At 33.9% G+C, this 16,225-nt stretch overlaps 1 protein-coding gene across 1 annotated transcript; it reads right to left on the reverse strand.

Moving 5' to 3' along the window:
• On the reverse strand, window positions 9,626–10,552 carry LOC107637243 (glycine-rich cell wall structural protein 1.8-like). The gene is made up of 2 exons (XM_016340676.1): window positions 10,495–10,552; window positions 9,626–9,942 (listed from the first exon to the last, which is right to left on the reverse strand). Exons 1-2 carry the CDS (start codon window positions 10,550–10,552, stop codon window positions 9,626–9,628), a joined length of 375 nt encoding a protein of 124 aa, XP_016196162.1.

Below are 16,225 nucleotides of genomic sequence, written 5' to 3' on the forward strand. Positions count from 1 at the left end.
TTTTCTGGAGTCTAACTTCTTCTTCAAAATCCCGTACCTAATCCTTCTTCCCAACAACTTAACGATTAGGGTAAGATTCCAGAACTTATTCAGTTTATTCTGCTCTGCCTTATTCAAAATGAAATTAGGGCATCTATCCTCATCTCAGATGATCTTTCTCCTCGGTAGTAGACGTCTGTCCTTCCACACCTCACTTCCTAGTGGTTTCTCTTCTATTTGAATATTCATATTTAGACTCTTCATCTGAGCTCTCACCGTTCTCCATCAGCTCCTCCTCATCCTCAGAGTCTGACTCAGATAAAGTCAGGTCCTTTCATGATACTCACATATGATTTTTTCACTATCAGAGCTTCTTGACTATGTTCATTCCCCTCTATTGTTCTCTTTGTTGCTGGGTGTGCATAAAAACATTCCTCTTGAGCAGGATGTCTACTTTTTTCGCAGAGGGTTGAACCTCCCCTCCTTCTCCACCATCACCAGATGACGACGACGCCATACTAATATCTTACGTACACAACAACTAGGGGTGGCAAACGGGCCTTAATCCGCCGAGCCGGCCCGCGTAACCCGCCAAAAAAAGCAGGCTGGGCTGGAAATTTGGGACCGCCGAAAGACAAAAGCCCGCCTAACCCAAACCGTTTAAACCGTGGGCTTTTGCGGGGCGAGGCGGGCTTCCCCAGCGGGCTGAAGTTTTTTTTTTTTTGCTGAACCCATTAGGCCATTACCCATGAACCTAGACCCACCCGACCCGACCCGACCCAATCCCCATTCCCCACCCAGCGAAACGGCTGAAAGCCTGAAACCCTAAATTGAATCCCCACTCCCTAATCCCTAATTCCAGATTTGCAGCTGCCTCACTCTCACGTCTCACTCCTCTCAGTTCCTCGGCAGTACTCAAACACTCAGTCGTCTCGTCTCCAGTCTCCTCGACGGCTCTCAGCCTCTCACTCGGTTCCTCAGTCTCAGTTCCTCAGTTCCTCACCGTCAGTTCCTCAGTTCCTCACTCGGTTATCCTCAGCTCCTCACCGTCACTCTCAGTCTCTCACTTTCATCGTCCATCGACCTCAGCTCGAACTTCAGAGTTCCATCCTCACCCATGACGGTCGCTGAGTCGGAGTCAGTTCCTCACTGTCGATCTTCGGTCGTCGTGGCCTACTGAGTTATAGTCACCGCTGCTGCTCCGTCTGGCCGTCGTCGCTGCTGCCTACTGGTCTCGGTCCTGGCTCCTGGGTCTTGTGAGTCGTGACTTGTCCTCTGACTCTGCTGGTCTCGTTCTCGGTCACGGCTGCTCCACGCTCTGGGTCTTGTGTTTTGGGCTGTTTTGTGCTCTGATCCTTCAAGGTCTCCACTCTCCACAACTCTAACCTTTGCTAATGCTATTACCTGAACACATATTTGTAACTAATTCTTTGTTTTCAAACATAAGTTGATATATGATATACTTGATGATTGTAATTTATAGTGTGTGTTGGCGTTGCTAAGTGAAAGTGCATGGTGTTGTTATTTATTATGTACATAAAAGGGTGTTTATGAGTGGTTTTGAGTTCAACTCCATCATGATATGATTATGATAGATGTATCAGATGCTTTCTAAGACAGTGTTCGTTTCTACTTGTATGTATACTTGCATGTATGCCAGTGGTAATTAATATTAATAATTAAGTAGCTTGTCAAGTGTGAACTATTAGCAGTAAATTAAAAGTATACTTGATATGTAAATTATTTGGATATTTGCCATATATATGTTGTATAATTAAGTAGTGCTCGTTTGTTGTTTCACCTTTGATTTGATTTCGTTTAATTTTCATCATTTTCCTTTTCTTTCTTTTAGCTTTGCCTCTTCTATCTTACTATTTTCTCCTTTACTTTTAATCAACCATCAAAACTTAGAAGCAAATGCAACAGAGTGTATTACAAGATATTTGCCATAAATAGTTCATATATTGTGAAATAGAAAATTATATTTGTCAAATTGTTGTCGCAATTACTTTGTATTACAAGATATTTAGTCTTAATAAGTTAGGATGTCCCTCATATATTGTATGAGACATGCATGACTTTGTATAAAAAAAAATTAAAATATTTTAAGAGTGCAACTCTTGTTATTTGAAAGTTGATTATATATTCAACTGTATAAAGAGATGTTCTAATATAATTATTTTTAGGGGTATAATTAAAATTTATTAAACTTGTTATAATATTATTAGTAGGTATTTTTAATGAATGTTGGTTAAATACTTGAATTCTGAAATATGAATTCTGAAACTGTTGATCTTTAAACAGAATTTACTTTTATTTCAGGAAATATGAATTCTGAAACTGTAAGTAACCTTGTTACTACTGGAGTTGGTTCTGAGGCTGCTCCGGTCGAGATTGATGAACCTAGTTCAAAAAGGCTGAGACAAGCAACCTCCAATGTTTGGAATTTTTTCAAAAAGCTCGGTCCAGATAAGGATGGAGTAGAACGTGCTGAGTGTAAAGGATGCAAGAAAGTGTTTAAAGTTGGAGGTAAGCGATATGGCACTTCTACTATAAAACGTCATCTTGATAGTTGTACTCAAATTAAGCATGAAGATATTGGTCAGACTATAGCAGAATTGCAACTTAAAATGGGTTCACTTAAGATTGATTCAGGAGTGGCTAGAGATATGTTTGCTGGGTATGTAGTTGCTGGGGATAAGCCTTTTAATATGGTTGATGATAGGAGATTTAGAAATTGGGTGAAATATATTAGTCCAACTTTGAAACTTCCTTCTAGGAATACGGTTAAGGCTGACATAGTGAAAGTCCATAAGAGAGAAGCTGCGAAACTTAAAAAAATTTTAGTTTCCATTCCAAATAGAATTTGCTTAACATCTGATCTTTGGACTTCAAGTACCAATGAGGGGTTTATATGTTTGACTGCACATTTTGTTGATGAGAATTGGAAATTACAGAGTAAAATTCTCAATTTTTGTCATATGCCTCCTCCTCACACAGGATATGAATTGTCTTCTAAAATCTTTACGCTTTTGACTGAGTGGAAACTTGATAAAAAGATTTTTTCCATTACTTTGGATAATGCTTCTTCTAATGATACTTGTGTTGAACACTTGAAAAGTACTTTGGATGTGCATGGTTCATTGTTGTGTGGTGGTGAATTCTTTCATGTTCGTTGCTCTGCTCATATTTTAAAAGAGAGAAAAAAAAACTTTTTTGGTAAAAAAAATCACTACTATGCCTTTGATTTCGTATTTTTTTTAAATGCTAACAAGAGAATGTACTTCCACTATTAATAGACCGGATTTTAGTACCATGAGTTAACACAAAATAAAGTTCTACAAAACATGTTTTCAAAGTCCAAATAAGATTGAGTTCATGAAAGACTCATTAGACCAAGCTTTGCCACTTTTACCACCATTTAATTCAACAACCCAAATCAGCAACAAAACTTGAATGAAAATTTTCATTTTTACTACTAATATTGCATTTTGCAAAAATATAACTTATTTTTGTAAATAAAATTATGAAAAAAGATTATCATAATATTTAGTGAGAAGAGTAGATCAAATAAAAGATAGATAAATAGTAAAAAATAAATGAAAATTTAAAAAGATTATATACAAAATGATAAAAAGAGATTTATATGTAAATAATTTTATTATAGATATAATATATTATAAAATTTAATGACGTCATTTGAGTTATATAATCTACTTCACTTAATAGAATAATACTTTGTTATTGTTTGTTATAAACCAAGCTATCACAATTAAAATTCACTCGAGAAGTGCGGGGGACTTATCAAGCAATATGATTTAAAAGGTATATGATTTCAGCACCAAGAAATTCAGGACCAAAATATCAAATGAAAGTACTAAAATTGGTTGCAGATGCCATAAGGATTTGGAATTTAGTAAACAAAAAACTACTAATTTCTAACCTTATACAACTGTGTCAAATAAATGGCTCTAATCATGCCCATTTACAATTGTAGGAGGAAAAGAATTCTGAAAGAGCCACAATTCCAAAATTGCATTGAAGAATTCAGAACAAGTTCATGCAAACCATCATTAGCGCATAAAGGAGAGTAAGAGTGGTTTAGAAATATGGCAACAAAAGCATAAGATATTAGCGGGAAGTGAAGACACATTTTTTATTTCTATTTTTTGGTTGGGGGCAAGTGGGAAAAGAGTTTATGCAAACAACTTTCATATCACCGGATTTGATGGTTCCATAACGTTTAGACTATTAAATGGTTTTATTATAAAACATGTTTTTTAAGTTTTTTAATAACTGGTAAATAATCTTTATCTAATTTTAATTACAAATTAATCCTTCATATATTATTTAATTATAAAATCTATTTTTTATTTTAGAAATTATTATTTTATCATTCATCTATCATGTTTATTAATAATCAAAAACAAAATAATAACGAATTAGATCTTCCATTAATCATAATAATCTTTTTGGCGATCTTAATCGATTAAAATTTTATCTTTGATCCGTTACATCCATATAGGGTTGTGAAATCGTGTTTCTTAGAAAATCAATCTATTGAATTCACAAAACAATCGATTGAATTTTAGGTTTCCCATAATTCAATCGATTAGAATTCAGGTTTTCACAAAACAATCGATTGAATGTTGGACAATAGTATGGTTTTCCCAAATATCAATAGATTGTAACTTTTACACAATCGATTAAATGATGCTTAGAATGTGGGTTTTTTCTAATTCAATCGATTGTTCATGTTACCCAATTCGATTGAAGGCTTCAAAGCAATATGAGGTCTCACAATTCAATCGATTGGTTGTGTTATCCAATCGATTGAATTGTGCACTACGTTATATGTTACGACGTTCTCAATTTTTCTGCTCGTGTTTATAAATTATTATTTTATTATTCATCTATCTTATCTTTAAAATTATACCTTCAATTTTTAAGTTTTTATTTTGATTCAAATACTCTAATCTTATCTTTTCTTTAATATTAAGATTATAAATTGGTGAATAATCTATCATCAATTACTCAATCCTATAATTGGAATCGTTTATCAGTCTCCTTGATTATCAAAATGCTCATTATTTTTGTTCCAGTTATCCATCTACTTAATATCCAATTTTTCTTCATTTTTTATCCATCTCTTTAATATCCAATATTTGTTCATCATTAATTGATAATCACAGTTGCAGTAATCAGCAAATATCCAATCAATTTCTTTATTGTAGTGTTTAGAAAATAATCCACTGTTTTTATTACAAAATCGAGGTCAGTGAATAGAATCTCTAATTTTGCAATTCCTCGTTCTGATTCTTTATTCATGAAATTGATTGTGTAATGAAAAAATATTTTTTTATTTTTTAGTAATTCACAGACATTGAAGAATACTAAAAAGTAAATAAATTTTATTATTTTTTATTATTAATTAACTAGTAATATTTAAAAGTATGGACTTAAAATGTATTATTAGATTATTATACTAAAAGAATTTATATAACTTATATTTTTGTTTTGTCATTGTGAGTCCCACTATAATGAAGCTCATGATAAATCGAATTAGATGAATTCGATTTATGGAATAGGTTGAGCATCATAACAAATCGAATCAATTAGCATTTTATCAAATATCTAAATCGAAGCAACTAGCTACGAATTATATCACGGGTACTCACCTTTGAAAAAAATTATTAAATATTACTCAAAATAATAATATTTTAAATATTAAATATTTAACTACCAAGTCTAGCAATTCAAACACTTTTATTGGATACATTTATTTGTGCTTCTTAGAAAAAAAAATTTAAAAACAGCAGTAGCTTTTCAACGTTTTTTATTTCTTTTATTTTCTTTTAGAATAAAAAAATGTACTAGCATGTAAATTGTTATTAAATGATTGTTTTGTGCTCTCTCTCAACTTTTGTAGATTGTGAAATTTAATAGTTAAATCTTAATTAGTGTCACCAAATGCAGCAAGATGATTATGTAGTGTAGATTAGTGTCAATAATGAGAACAAAGAAAAAAACATTAATTATACAAAGTTTTATTTAATATTTGAAAGTGGTTTTACGAGTTCATTAAGAATAATAATTTTGTATGTCTAATCATTTAATTTATAATATTTATTTTAATTTTTTTTTATTATTTATTGGTGAAAGATGATTGCTCAACTTGAAGAAGCTGAAGATGAAACTACAAAAATGCAGAAGAGGAAATCGGTGAAGTTCTTAGATGGAAATGAAAGAAATACAAAGTTTGTTATGTTAATTAAAATATTTCTTATTTTTCTCTCATTCAATTTTCTGATTCTTCTCCTATTTTCACTTCTAAGTTTTATTATAACGGGTAATCAAAATATCAAGGAATACGTACTAATAATGTTAGGATTTGAGGAGAAAAATTGTTTGAAGATGATTATTAAATCCAGTTGTCTTAGTAAACCTGTAATCTGCAACTACCTTTGATGTTTGAACATTTAACATAAACCACGGTAATAAATACCAGATTTTAATTTGCTAGTTTATATTTGACAATTTCAATCACATTTGTAGTAAGAATATTATAGCTACGGTAAATAGATTTTGTTTAATTCCTATTAGTTAAAATCTCTTCTGATTTTAGACCTCAATAAAATTAAAATACGCCTTACAAATATAAATAAGAGGATTTAAGAAAAAAAACTTTTATTGCTCTAAAGATCCTTTATCAAACTAGTTCAAATCTTGAATATATGGAAATATATAAATAGAATGCAAACAAACAAAAAAAATAGAAAAATCTTTTTTTAAAACATTAATTGTATAAAATAAAATATAATTCACAAGACATAATATTTGTATGATATTGTTGTTGAAATAATAAATGAAAATGACATTACTTCATCATAAAAATATGAGTTCTTTTAAACTAAGATATTTATATAGTGCATAGAATTAGAGAAAAATTGTAAAGCTACAAAGCAGAAAATATCTATTTAAGAAGTCATTGAAAAATAACTAAAGAAGTACATCCATCAAACCTAACAAATAAATACTCAATAACTAAAGTATTATAATTTACCTAGATTACTAATATTATCTTTACATCTCATGGTTTGTGTGTATATTCCAAAATTCATTGGCCGACGCTATAATTCATGACTTCTTCTAGTTGATCCGACTCTTGAGTAAATGCATAGCGGTTATCATGCGAATATCATGATCCTCAAGCTGCAATTTAATTAATACAAATTAGTACCACAAAATGGAGTATAAATATTAGAGATTTATTTTGGCTGCTCACATTATTATTACCCTTTGGTTTAAACTCAAAAGTCATATCTATCCACTTCATTACCCAAATTTGCCTGTCTTGACACTATCTCATCTCAGCAAATTGTCCCTCAATGTATAATCTTATACTTCGCAATTCATCCATCAAATCTCGCATTGTTGGCGAAGGAGGCAGTGGTGGTGGGGATTCCTGGGATTGTGCTTGCACCTCAGGGTGTGTGTGGTTGGAGGGAATACAAGTATATTCCCAGAAATTTTGAGGTGGGAATATCTTATTCCCATGTTTGGTTCAAGGTTTAAAAAATTATTCCTGGGTATGTTTTATTCCAAGAAATTCAATTACCACCAATTTAATTCCATCTTCTCCATGGTTATCTTTAATTCCAATGGGAATGGAATGTGTATAACAAAGTAAAAAGACTAAAATACCCTTCAACTCTAACCCTCTTCCTTCAGATTTTTCACTCCTTATTTCACAAAAAACCAAACCCTAGCAGAGCACCTCCTCCATGAAAACCAAACCCTAGCCAATTTTTTCCCCAGATTCATGGAGGCTCCACCGACGTCGGCGCTGCCTCGCCGCTGATCTGGATTCGCACGACCATCGAGCTCCTTATTCTAGAAGGAAGATTCACTATCAACTGTTCGCATTCGTGTTCATCATCACATCTCACCTCCGTTTGTGTTCGCGTTCGCGTTCATGGTCGTGCTCGCGTCTGGCCTCCCTCCTTCGTCTGAGCTCGGTTGCTCGCGCATCTCTCGCCTCCGTCTCTGCTCGAGTTATGCTTCCTGTTCGTGTCGTCTCCCTGGCCCTTCTCCCTCCTCGCATTTTTCTGTTCTTGTTGATCTTTTTCAAGCACAAGTTTGTTCTAGGTTTGAAATATTGGAATTGGAATGTACTTGGAATGTGTTTTATTGTTTCAATGAAATTGGAATTGAAACAATTTTCTAGATCCATTTCAATTCGTCTAAACAATTGTTCTAGGTTTGTTCTAGGTCTTTTCAACCTTATGTATGTACTTGGAATTGGAATGTGATTTCAGTTTTTAATTTATTTAGAATTGGAATGTGATTTAAGTTTCAGTTCTGACTTCATTGATTATAGTATCCTTAATTCTTTTGTTACACATTTCATATAAAATACCAGTGATGAATTGTTGATAGATAAAATATCAGTGATGAATTGGATTGAAACTTGATATATGCTTTATCTCTATTTTTAATTATAATTTCTTTCAATAAATTTTATGCAGAAAATTTATTCTGGCATTGGAGGTTACTTGCTAGAATTTTATTATTATTTGTGGTTTAATTATTATTATAAAGCTCTGTGCCTGTTGTTTGGCTGCATTATCTAAGGAATATTTTATATAATTGCATTATCTAAGGTCTGTGCAAGTCTTTTTATCTTTCTTGGATTTCTTTTCTATATACTTCACCATATATTGAATCTTGAGTTCTTCAAAAATAATTAACCACAATCCACAAAATCTCCATAGCTAACAAGGTGAATCATGATGACATAGTAGTGAAAATCATAGAGTAATGTCAAGTTGGTCCTCCACCAGCTCTGCTTTTTCACTTTAGTGGTTTTGGTTACAGGGAGGTAGTCTTTGATGATGTAGTAGTACTTACCAGTTTCTAAAATTTTCCATGGATTGTTATCTGTTTTTTAGACTTCAAAAAAGAAAAGTACAAAAAAACAAAACTTGTTTTATTTCCTTGTTAACCTTTTATGCAATGGGTGTGTTTCTTTTGGGTTTTATGCAATGGTCTTTTATATCATTATGTTCTGAAATGTTTGTGATGACTTGTTCTATTTAATGATATCACTATGATTTGAAATTGATTTGCTCATCTAAACCACTAGTTGATTTTACTAAATTGGAGGTAAGAAAATAACAAGTCATGAAGGCTTATTTTGAGGTCATGAAAAATATTATGGTTGATGCAATAATGAATGAATGAATAAACAAAATTGTTAATAAAAAAATGCTAATAATAATAATAATAATAATAATAATAATAATAATAATAATAATAATAATAATAATAGATAAATACTAAATCGGTACCTAAAAAATTTTGCCACTAATAAAATAGTATCTGATTTTTGTTATTGACAAAATAGTCTTTAAATAATTTTAAAATTTGAGAAGCGTGCTCTTGAGCTTGCCATAACATATCTCCGATGAAAATGCTATTGAACTAGCCACCGTATTTTACTGAAATAACAGTCTTATTAATGTATAATACCTAGGTGGAATTTTTAATTAATTAACCCAATCCACCCTGAAAAATCTCTCCAACCCTAATTTTTTCCTCTCTTTTTCCAACGCACTCTCTTGCTCTCTCTCTCTGAAATGACACCTCAACCTCCACTACTGCTGTATACTCTACCACCTCCACCAATTCTGCCATCACTTCCATAGCCACCTCTATATGCTTCTCCAACACCACCATATCTTACACCACCCCAACCGCCACTTTCGCCACCTCCTCTATAACTAATGCCATGTTCTCCACGAGCACCATCATATCTTCCATCGGAACCTCCTCCATAACCAATGCTATGCTCTCCACTAACACCACTACCATAACTTCCTCTTAGTCCTCCTCCTTCACCACCTCTATAATAATCAACTGCATCATAGTCTCCACCAGCACCATGTCCACCACCATAACCATCTTACAATTTGCAATAGAGAAAATTGAGTGAAAAATAGATGTGGATGATGCCGCAATGAAGGAAAAAGAAGAAAAAGCCATTGATGTTGGATGCGGTGGCTAAAGCAGATCTTCAATGTTATTGTTTCTTTGGAGAGAAACCATAACCATAGAAGAAGAACATAAGGTTGGTGGCGCTGAGGAAGAAAAGGGCAGTGACAACAGAGAAAGGAGGGGACTCGGAGATGACAACAACTTTTCCAGGTTTGTTTTAAATTTAATTAATTAAAAATTCCACCTCAGCATCGTTCTTACCGGAGATGTACTCCAGCGAACTTAGGGGCACGCTTGTCAAATTTTAATTTCTTTTAAGTAACATCTTTCAAGTACTATTTTGTCAACACTAAAATTTTTCGGGTACTTATTTAGTATTTACCTCTAATAATAATTGACTCCAATATTGGATAATCTCTAACTTTTGTTCTTTTTACTCTTTTGCCTTTTTAAATTTAGAATATATTTGATAAAATATCCATTGTTAATAATATAATCAAATTTTATACAAACATATACAGTATTTTTTGGGATGGTATCGCAACGATGATAGGTAAGCATGGTGATTCTCGTCCATCCAATGCCAGTTTTACAAAAGAGGCAAAGAGTTGCTTGGCTGAACCATATAAAGAAGCCATCGTGATTAAGGTGTTAGATAAGCACTATAGTTACATGGCTCTTATGCATAAACTTCAGGACAGTATGGCGTATCAAAGGAAGGTTTGATTTGTTGGACGTGGAATTTAGGTATTTTTTGGTTAAGTTTGATATTGCTGCGAATTGTGAGAAGGTCATGCTTGGTGGCCCTTGGTTGATCGACGGTCACTATGTCGCAATAATGCCAAGGGATGTGGACTTTAGGCCACGAGAACAATCCTTTGAATCAACGCTAGTATAGATCGTGTCTCGAGACTTTTGATTTAGTGCTACTAGGAATAAACAATGCTGCAAATTGCATCTGTAATAGGGGTTCCGTTAAAAGTGGATTTGGCCACAAAGCTTGCAAAGAAAGGGAGATATGCCCGAGTTTGTGTTCAGATTAATCTAGGGTTGTCAGTAATTAAATATATTATCATGGAGGACATCACTCATGAAGTGGAATACAAGAGTTTACAGTTGATTTTTTCTACTTGTGCATGGTATGGGCATGATGAATCATTGTGCATGGAGAAGGAGTACTCAAAAGAGAAGGGTGATGCTTTCGGTGATGGAAAGAATCATGAAGCCCCGGCACCAGTGCCACACAACGATCAAGAAATTCAAAAAGAGGTTGAATCAAAAGCTCGTGATTTGGATGAGGATTCTCGTGATCTGGGTGAAGAATTAGAAGTTGTTAAAGGGAAGGAGACGGAAGCGGGATCATCAGCTCCTCACGAGCATGATGTTCACATTAATGAGGTATGCATGGATGATGGAGGGCTGGCAACAAGTTCTGCGTAAGAAAAAAAATCACAATGGGTCAGGTTTAAAGACCCAAGATGAAAGGTAGCACAAGTCTGGTTCGAAAAAGGTCCCAAGGCCTAATTTGCATGGTGATAGATGCAAATCAATTGGAATTAGGATGGGGCAGCAAGGAAAGCATGAAAGCGTGCCATCTCCATCGCACAAAACTCCTGCACATTGTGGAATTTCTCTCCAGAAGCGCGCGACCTTCCTCCCTGCAGAACTCCCCGGTTGATAGAAATGGCAACGCGACAAAGGGCGTCCCAGTAGATGGAAGCATGGCAGCGGGTGCAGCGTTGGGCGGTCCGAGGGTGGCAATTATTGAGGATCAGGGAGCGCCAGCACCGCAGGACAAACCACCTGTTGAGAATGGTGATTCTATTTAGAGTATTATGTTCTTATTTATTTTGTTCTTATTTTTTAAGGATAGTTTAAATATGATTGTTTGGAATATTAGGGGTGCTTCTAATAAGTTAGCTCGAGTGCATTGTAAGGAACTTATTAGAAAATTTAGACCTATTTTTTTTATTATGGTTGAAACTCACTCCCTTTTTCAATATTTGAAATTATTTTGGAAAAGGCTTGGGTATCACTCTGTTGGTATAGTGGAAGCGGAGAGCATAAGGGGGTATTTGGTTTCTATCTTCTATGCAGGGTGCTTGTTGTAAGTTCATTGATGCTTTGGATCAGGGTATTACAGTTGAGGTTCAATTTGATAATTTGGTTTGGAGGTGTAGTGGTATTTATGGTAGTCCCCAATTTAATAAAAGGGTTCTTCTTTGGGATTATCTTGTTGCACAGTCCATGATTTTCCAAGGACCTTGGATTATTCTTGGTGATTTTAATGAAGTCATATTTTCTCATGAATCTAAGAGTTGCAAATTTTCACATCAAAGAGAAGACATGTTTGCTGCTTCATTAGGGGATAGTGGTTTATTTGATCTGAAGACTATTGGAAGACAGTTCTCTTGGTAAAAGAGGAAAAAAAATTATGTTGATATGGCAAACAAGCTTGACTAGGTTTGTATAAATAATGGTTGGTTATCTATCTTTCCAGAGGCCTATGCAAAAGTTTTAAATAGGCATCAGTATGATCATTGTCCTATCTTGGTACATTGTAAAGGTCGTCCTCATCCTAAAGGGAATTGACCTTTTCAATTTGTTGCTGCTTGGGCTACTCATCCCGGGTACAGGGATATTATGAACTAGTCATGGTGGTCTGGTAATAAAAGGATTCATGGCAAGCTTTCGAAAGTGCAGAAGAATTCCTTAGAGTTTAATTCGAAAGTGTTTGGTAACATTTTTGTTAGAAAATGTGAATTAGAGCACCAAATTAATTATTTGTAGAAGCGTTTGGAAGTGGTGGATAATATTTATTTGCATCAGAAAGAGCAACAGTTGATTGATGATTATAATAATACTCTAGTGTAAGAAGAGCTTCTATGGTTCCAAAAGTCCAGAGAACAGTAGATAAGGTTTAGAGATAGGAGTATAAGATTCTTTCATGTTCAAACTCTTGTGCAAAGGAAGCATAATAATATTCATGGCCTTTTCCTCAAGGATGGGGTGTGGGAGACTGATCTAAAAGTTCTGAATCGGAAAGCAAAATCTTTCTACAAAAGCTTATTCTGTCATTTGGATGATGTTGATTTAGGTTGTCTTGGTGATGTGCCTCTTCATTCTTTGCATGAGGAAGCTTGCGATGATCTTATAGCACCAGTTATAATAAAGGAAGTAAGGACAACTATTTTTCACATGAATTCTTTTAAAGCTCCGGGTCCTGATAAGTTCCAAGCTTTCTTCTTCAAGAAATATTGACATATCATTGGTCCTGATGCTTGGGATATGGTTAAGCAGGCATTTCTAGTGTTGCTCTTGATCCAAGGATGGTGAAGACTTTACTGGTTCTTATTTTCAAGGTTGAAATGCTGGTATCTATGAAGGACTTCAGGACGATTAGTCTCTGTAACGTGGTTTATAAGATCATCACGAAGATTCTTGTTAATAGGCTACGTCCTCATCTTGCGGAGATTGTTGACCTGCTTCAAGGCAGGTTTATTTCGAGACGAGAAACTCTTGACAACATTATTATTGCACAAGAGGTTCTCCACTTTATGAAGAAGACTAAATTCAAGAAAGGCACCTTGGCCTTCAAGACTGATTCGGAGAAAGCTTATGATAGAATTGACTGGAGGTTTTTGGCCTATACCCTTCAGAACTTTGGTTTTTCCAGTCCTACAATCAATTTGATTATGAATTGTCACTGCTTCCTCATTGTCTATTCTTTGGAATGGAAATCGTCTAAAAGACTTTACTCCAAGTCAAGATCTTAGGCAAGGAGACCCTATGTTACCCTATCTTTTTGTATTGTGTATGGAGAGATTGGCATTCTATATTAGTCATTAGGTTGATCTAGGCTTGTGGGAACAGGTTGCTATTTCTAGAGAGAGACCAAGAATATCCCACTTAATGTTTACGGATGATTTGCTTTTATTCTGTAAAACTACAAAGAGACAAGTGCAAAATGTGATAGTGGTTTTGGAGAATTTTTGCAAAGTATCTAGGATAAAGATTAATATGGAGAAATCTAAAGAAATTTGCTCCAAGAATGTCTCTGCGACAAGAAAAGAGATCTTCACTGGGGTGGCCTCCATCAAATTTATCCAAGACTTGGGCAAGCATCTTGGGGTTATCTTAGCCATTCTAGGGTGACCCGTTCAACCTTCAATGGTGTTTTAGATAAGATTCGAGGTAGGCTAGCAAGCTGAAAAAGGAGTTTGCTCAACCGGACAAGTAGACTCTGCTTGGTCAATTTCGCTGTAGTCGCTATTCCCACGTACCAGATGCAGGTTTCTATTTTTTTCAAAGGGATCATCAGTAAACTAAAGTCTACGATGAAAAATTTTCTTTGAAAAGGACAAACTGATAGAAGATGATTGAATCTTGTTAGTTGGAAGGTGCTGATTACTCTAAAAAAATATGAAAGTTTGGGAATTAGAGATCTTTATTGTGCGAATATTGCTCTTTTTGCGAAACTAGTTTGAACTTTTTTCCATCAGCCAACTAAGTTATGGATCCAATTGTTGGATGTCAAATATCGATCATCTCAAGATAACTATTTTGGTTGTCCTAAAAATAAAGACTCTCACATTTGGAAAAGTCTTTGCAAGACTTAGGAAGTGTTAAATGATGAGTTTGCTTGGTGTATTGGAGATTTGAACCGGAATTTTTAGTTTTCTAGTTGGAGGAGAGAAGGGCAGTTATCTAATAGGATAGATTATATTCTCATTTCTGATTCAAACCCTTGGATACAAGATATCTGATTAGTTGGTAGGTGGCATTTGAAAATTCTTTATTTTCCTCTATCTCAGAATTTGAAATGTAACATTTTTTCTTACAATCCAGATGTGCAAACGGGTCCAGAAGTGGGCTAGTATTGGTTTGAGACCGCATTCAAAGTCTATGACTCATGCAATGGTTACTTGTGGTTGTGTAAGCAGTTTTTTAGTTGGAAGGAGCGGGAGAATTGGCTTTGACTTAAAGCACAAATTTTTTGGCTTGGGTATGTCTTAGAGAGGCTCTTCCTACTGCAAGTTTTCATTTCAGAAGAGGGATGTCATCATCGGATATGTGCCTAAGATGTCTTTCTAGTCAGGAATTGGTTTTACATTGTATTTGGGATTGTCCGAAAGCTCAACTTGTACGGCACAGATTGGATATTTCTTGTCATCTTTTGAATTTGAGTAATTAATTCTTGTATCATAGCAGAGAGCATTTATTTAGGTTTTTTTTGGGACTTTGGTAGATATGGTGAGTAAGGAATAATGACATCTTTAATCCCAATGAGACTTGGTCTCTGAAAAAAGTAATTTGTCTAGTTTTAACTTCAAAAAAAGAGTTTAGGAGTGTTTTTGAATTATAACATATGTTCCACCCCTCTATTTTAAGTAATTCTTGAAATCCTCCATATATAGGTACTTTCAAGATTAATTGTAATGCTAATTATCCTGATTCTGATGATAGTGTTGGTTTGCTTGCGTTATCAAAGATTGTAACGGGTGTTGGCAAAGGAGATGTTTGAGAATGATTGAGAGTAATAGTATTTTTTAAGGGAAATTGTTTGCTATTTGGTGAGGTTATCTCTTAGTTTAGAATGTGGATCAACAAAATATTATTTGTGAAACAGATTGTGTGAAAGCATTTAATCTTATTACTAATTATCAAAATTATTTTGGGTTTATTGATCTGGTGCTCAAAATAAGGGATATCATGCATTGAAATTGACGAATTGACTTTTGTTTGATTATCAAAGATGCAAATACAATGGCGGACACCATGACAAAAATGACAATAAAATTATAATTCAATCAAGTGGAGCTTCTTTTTTCTTAAGAGAAGTTTGAGAGTTATCTTAAACAAGAGTGCTCCTCTGTTTAGACCGTTTTTGGCTTTTGTTTTTTTTTTCTTTCTTTTGTTTAATTTATTTAAGCTACCCAGAAAAAAATGACAATACAAATACATAATAATTAAAATCTCAATGAAGTTATATGTTTACAACTTCACAATAGAAGTTTTATTAGCATGAGTCATAAGAAGGTTAAGAAGGAATGGACATTTTTTAACAGGGGTTTAGGGTTTGTTTGTGTACCATTTTTAAAAAAGATTTTTTTAAATATTTAAAAAATTTTTTATTTATCAATTATGTTTAGGTAAAATAAGATAAAAGTATTTTTTTGTTCATTTATTATGTAAAAAATATCTTTTTTTTTTTAAAAAAAACTTAAAAAAATATAAATTACAGTTTTTT

The sequence above is a fragment of the Arachis ipaensis genome, chromosome B04 (assembly GCF_000816755.2).
Source record: "Arachis ipaensis cultivar K30076 chromosome B04, Araip1.1, whole genome shotgun sequence".
Taxonomy (NCBI): Eukaryota; Viridiplantae; Streptophyta; class Magnoliopsida; order Fabales; family Fabaceae; genus Arachis; species Arachis ipaensis.

What these genes read in the sequence shown, in the direction of transcription:
- LOC107637243 (XM_016340676.1), bottom strand. Translation starts at nt 10,552, where the DNA reads ATGGACGAGAATCACCATGCTTACCTATCATCGTTGCGATACCATCCC. An exon ending in ATACCATCCCAAAAAATACT is followed by an intron (nt 9,943 to 10,494) that starts GTATATGTTTGT and finishes GCAAATTGTAAG; the next exon opens with ATGGTTATGGTGGTGGACAT.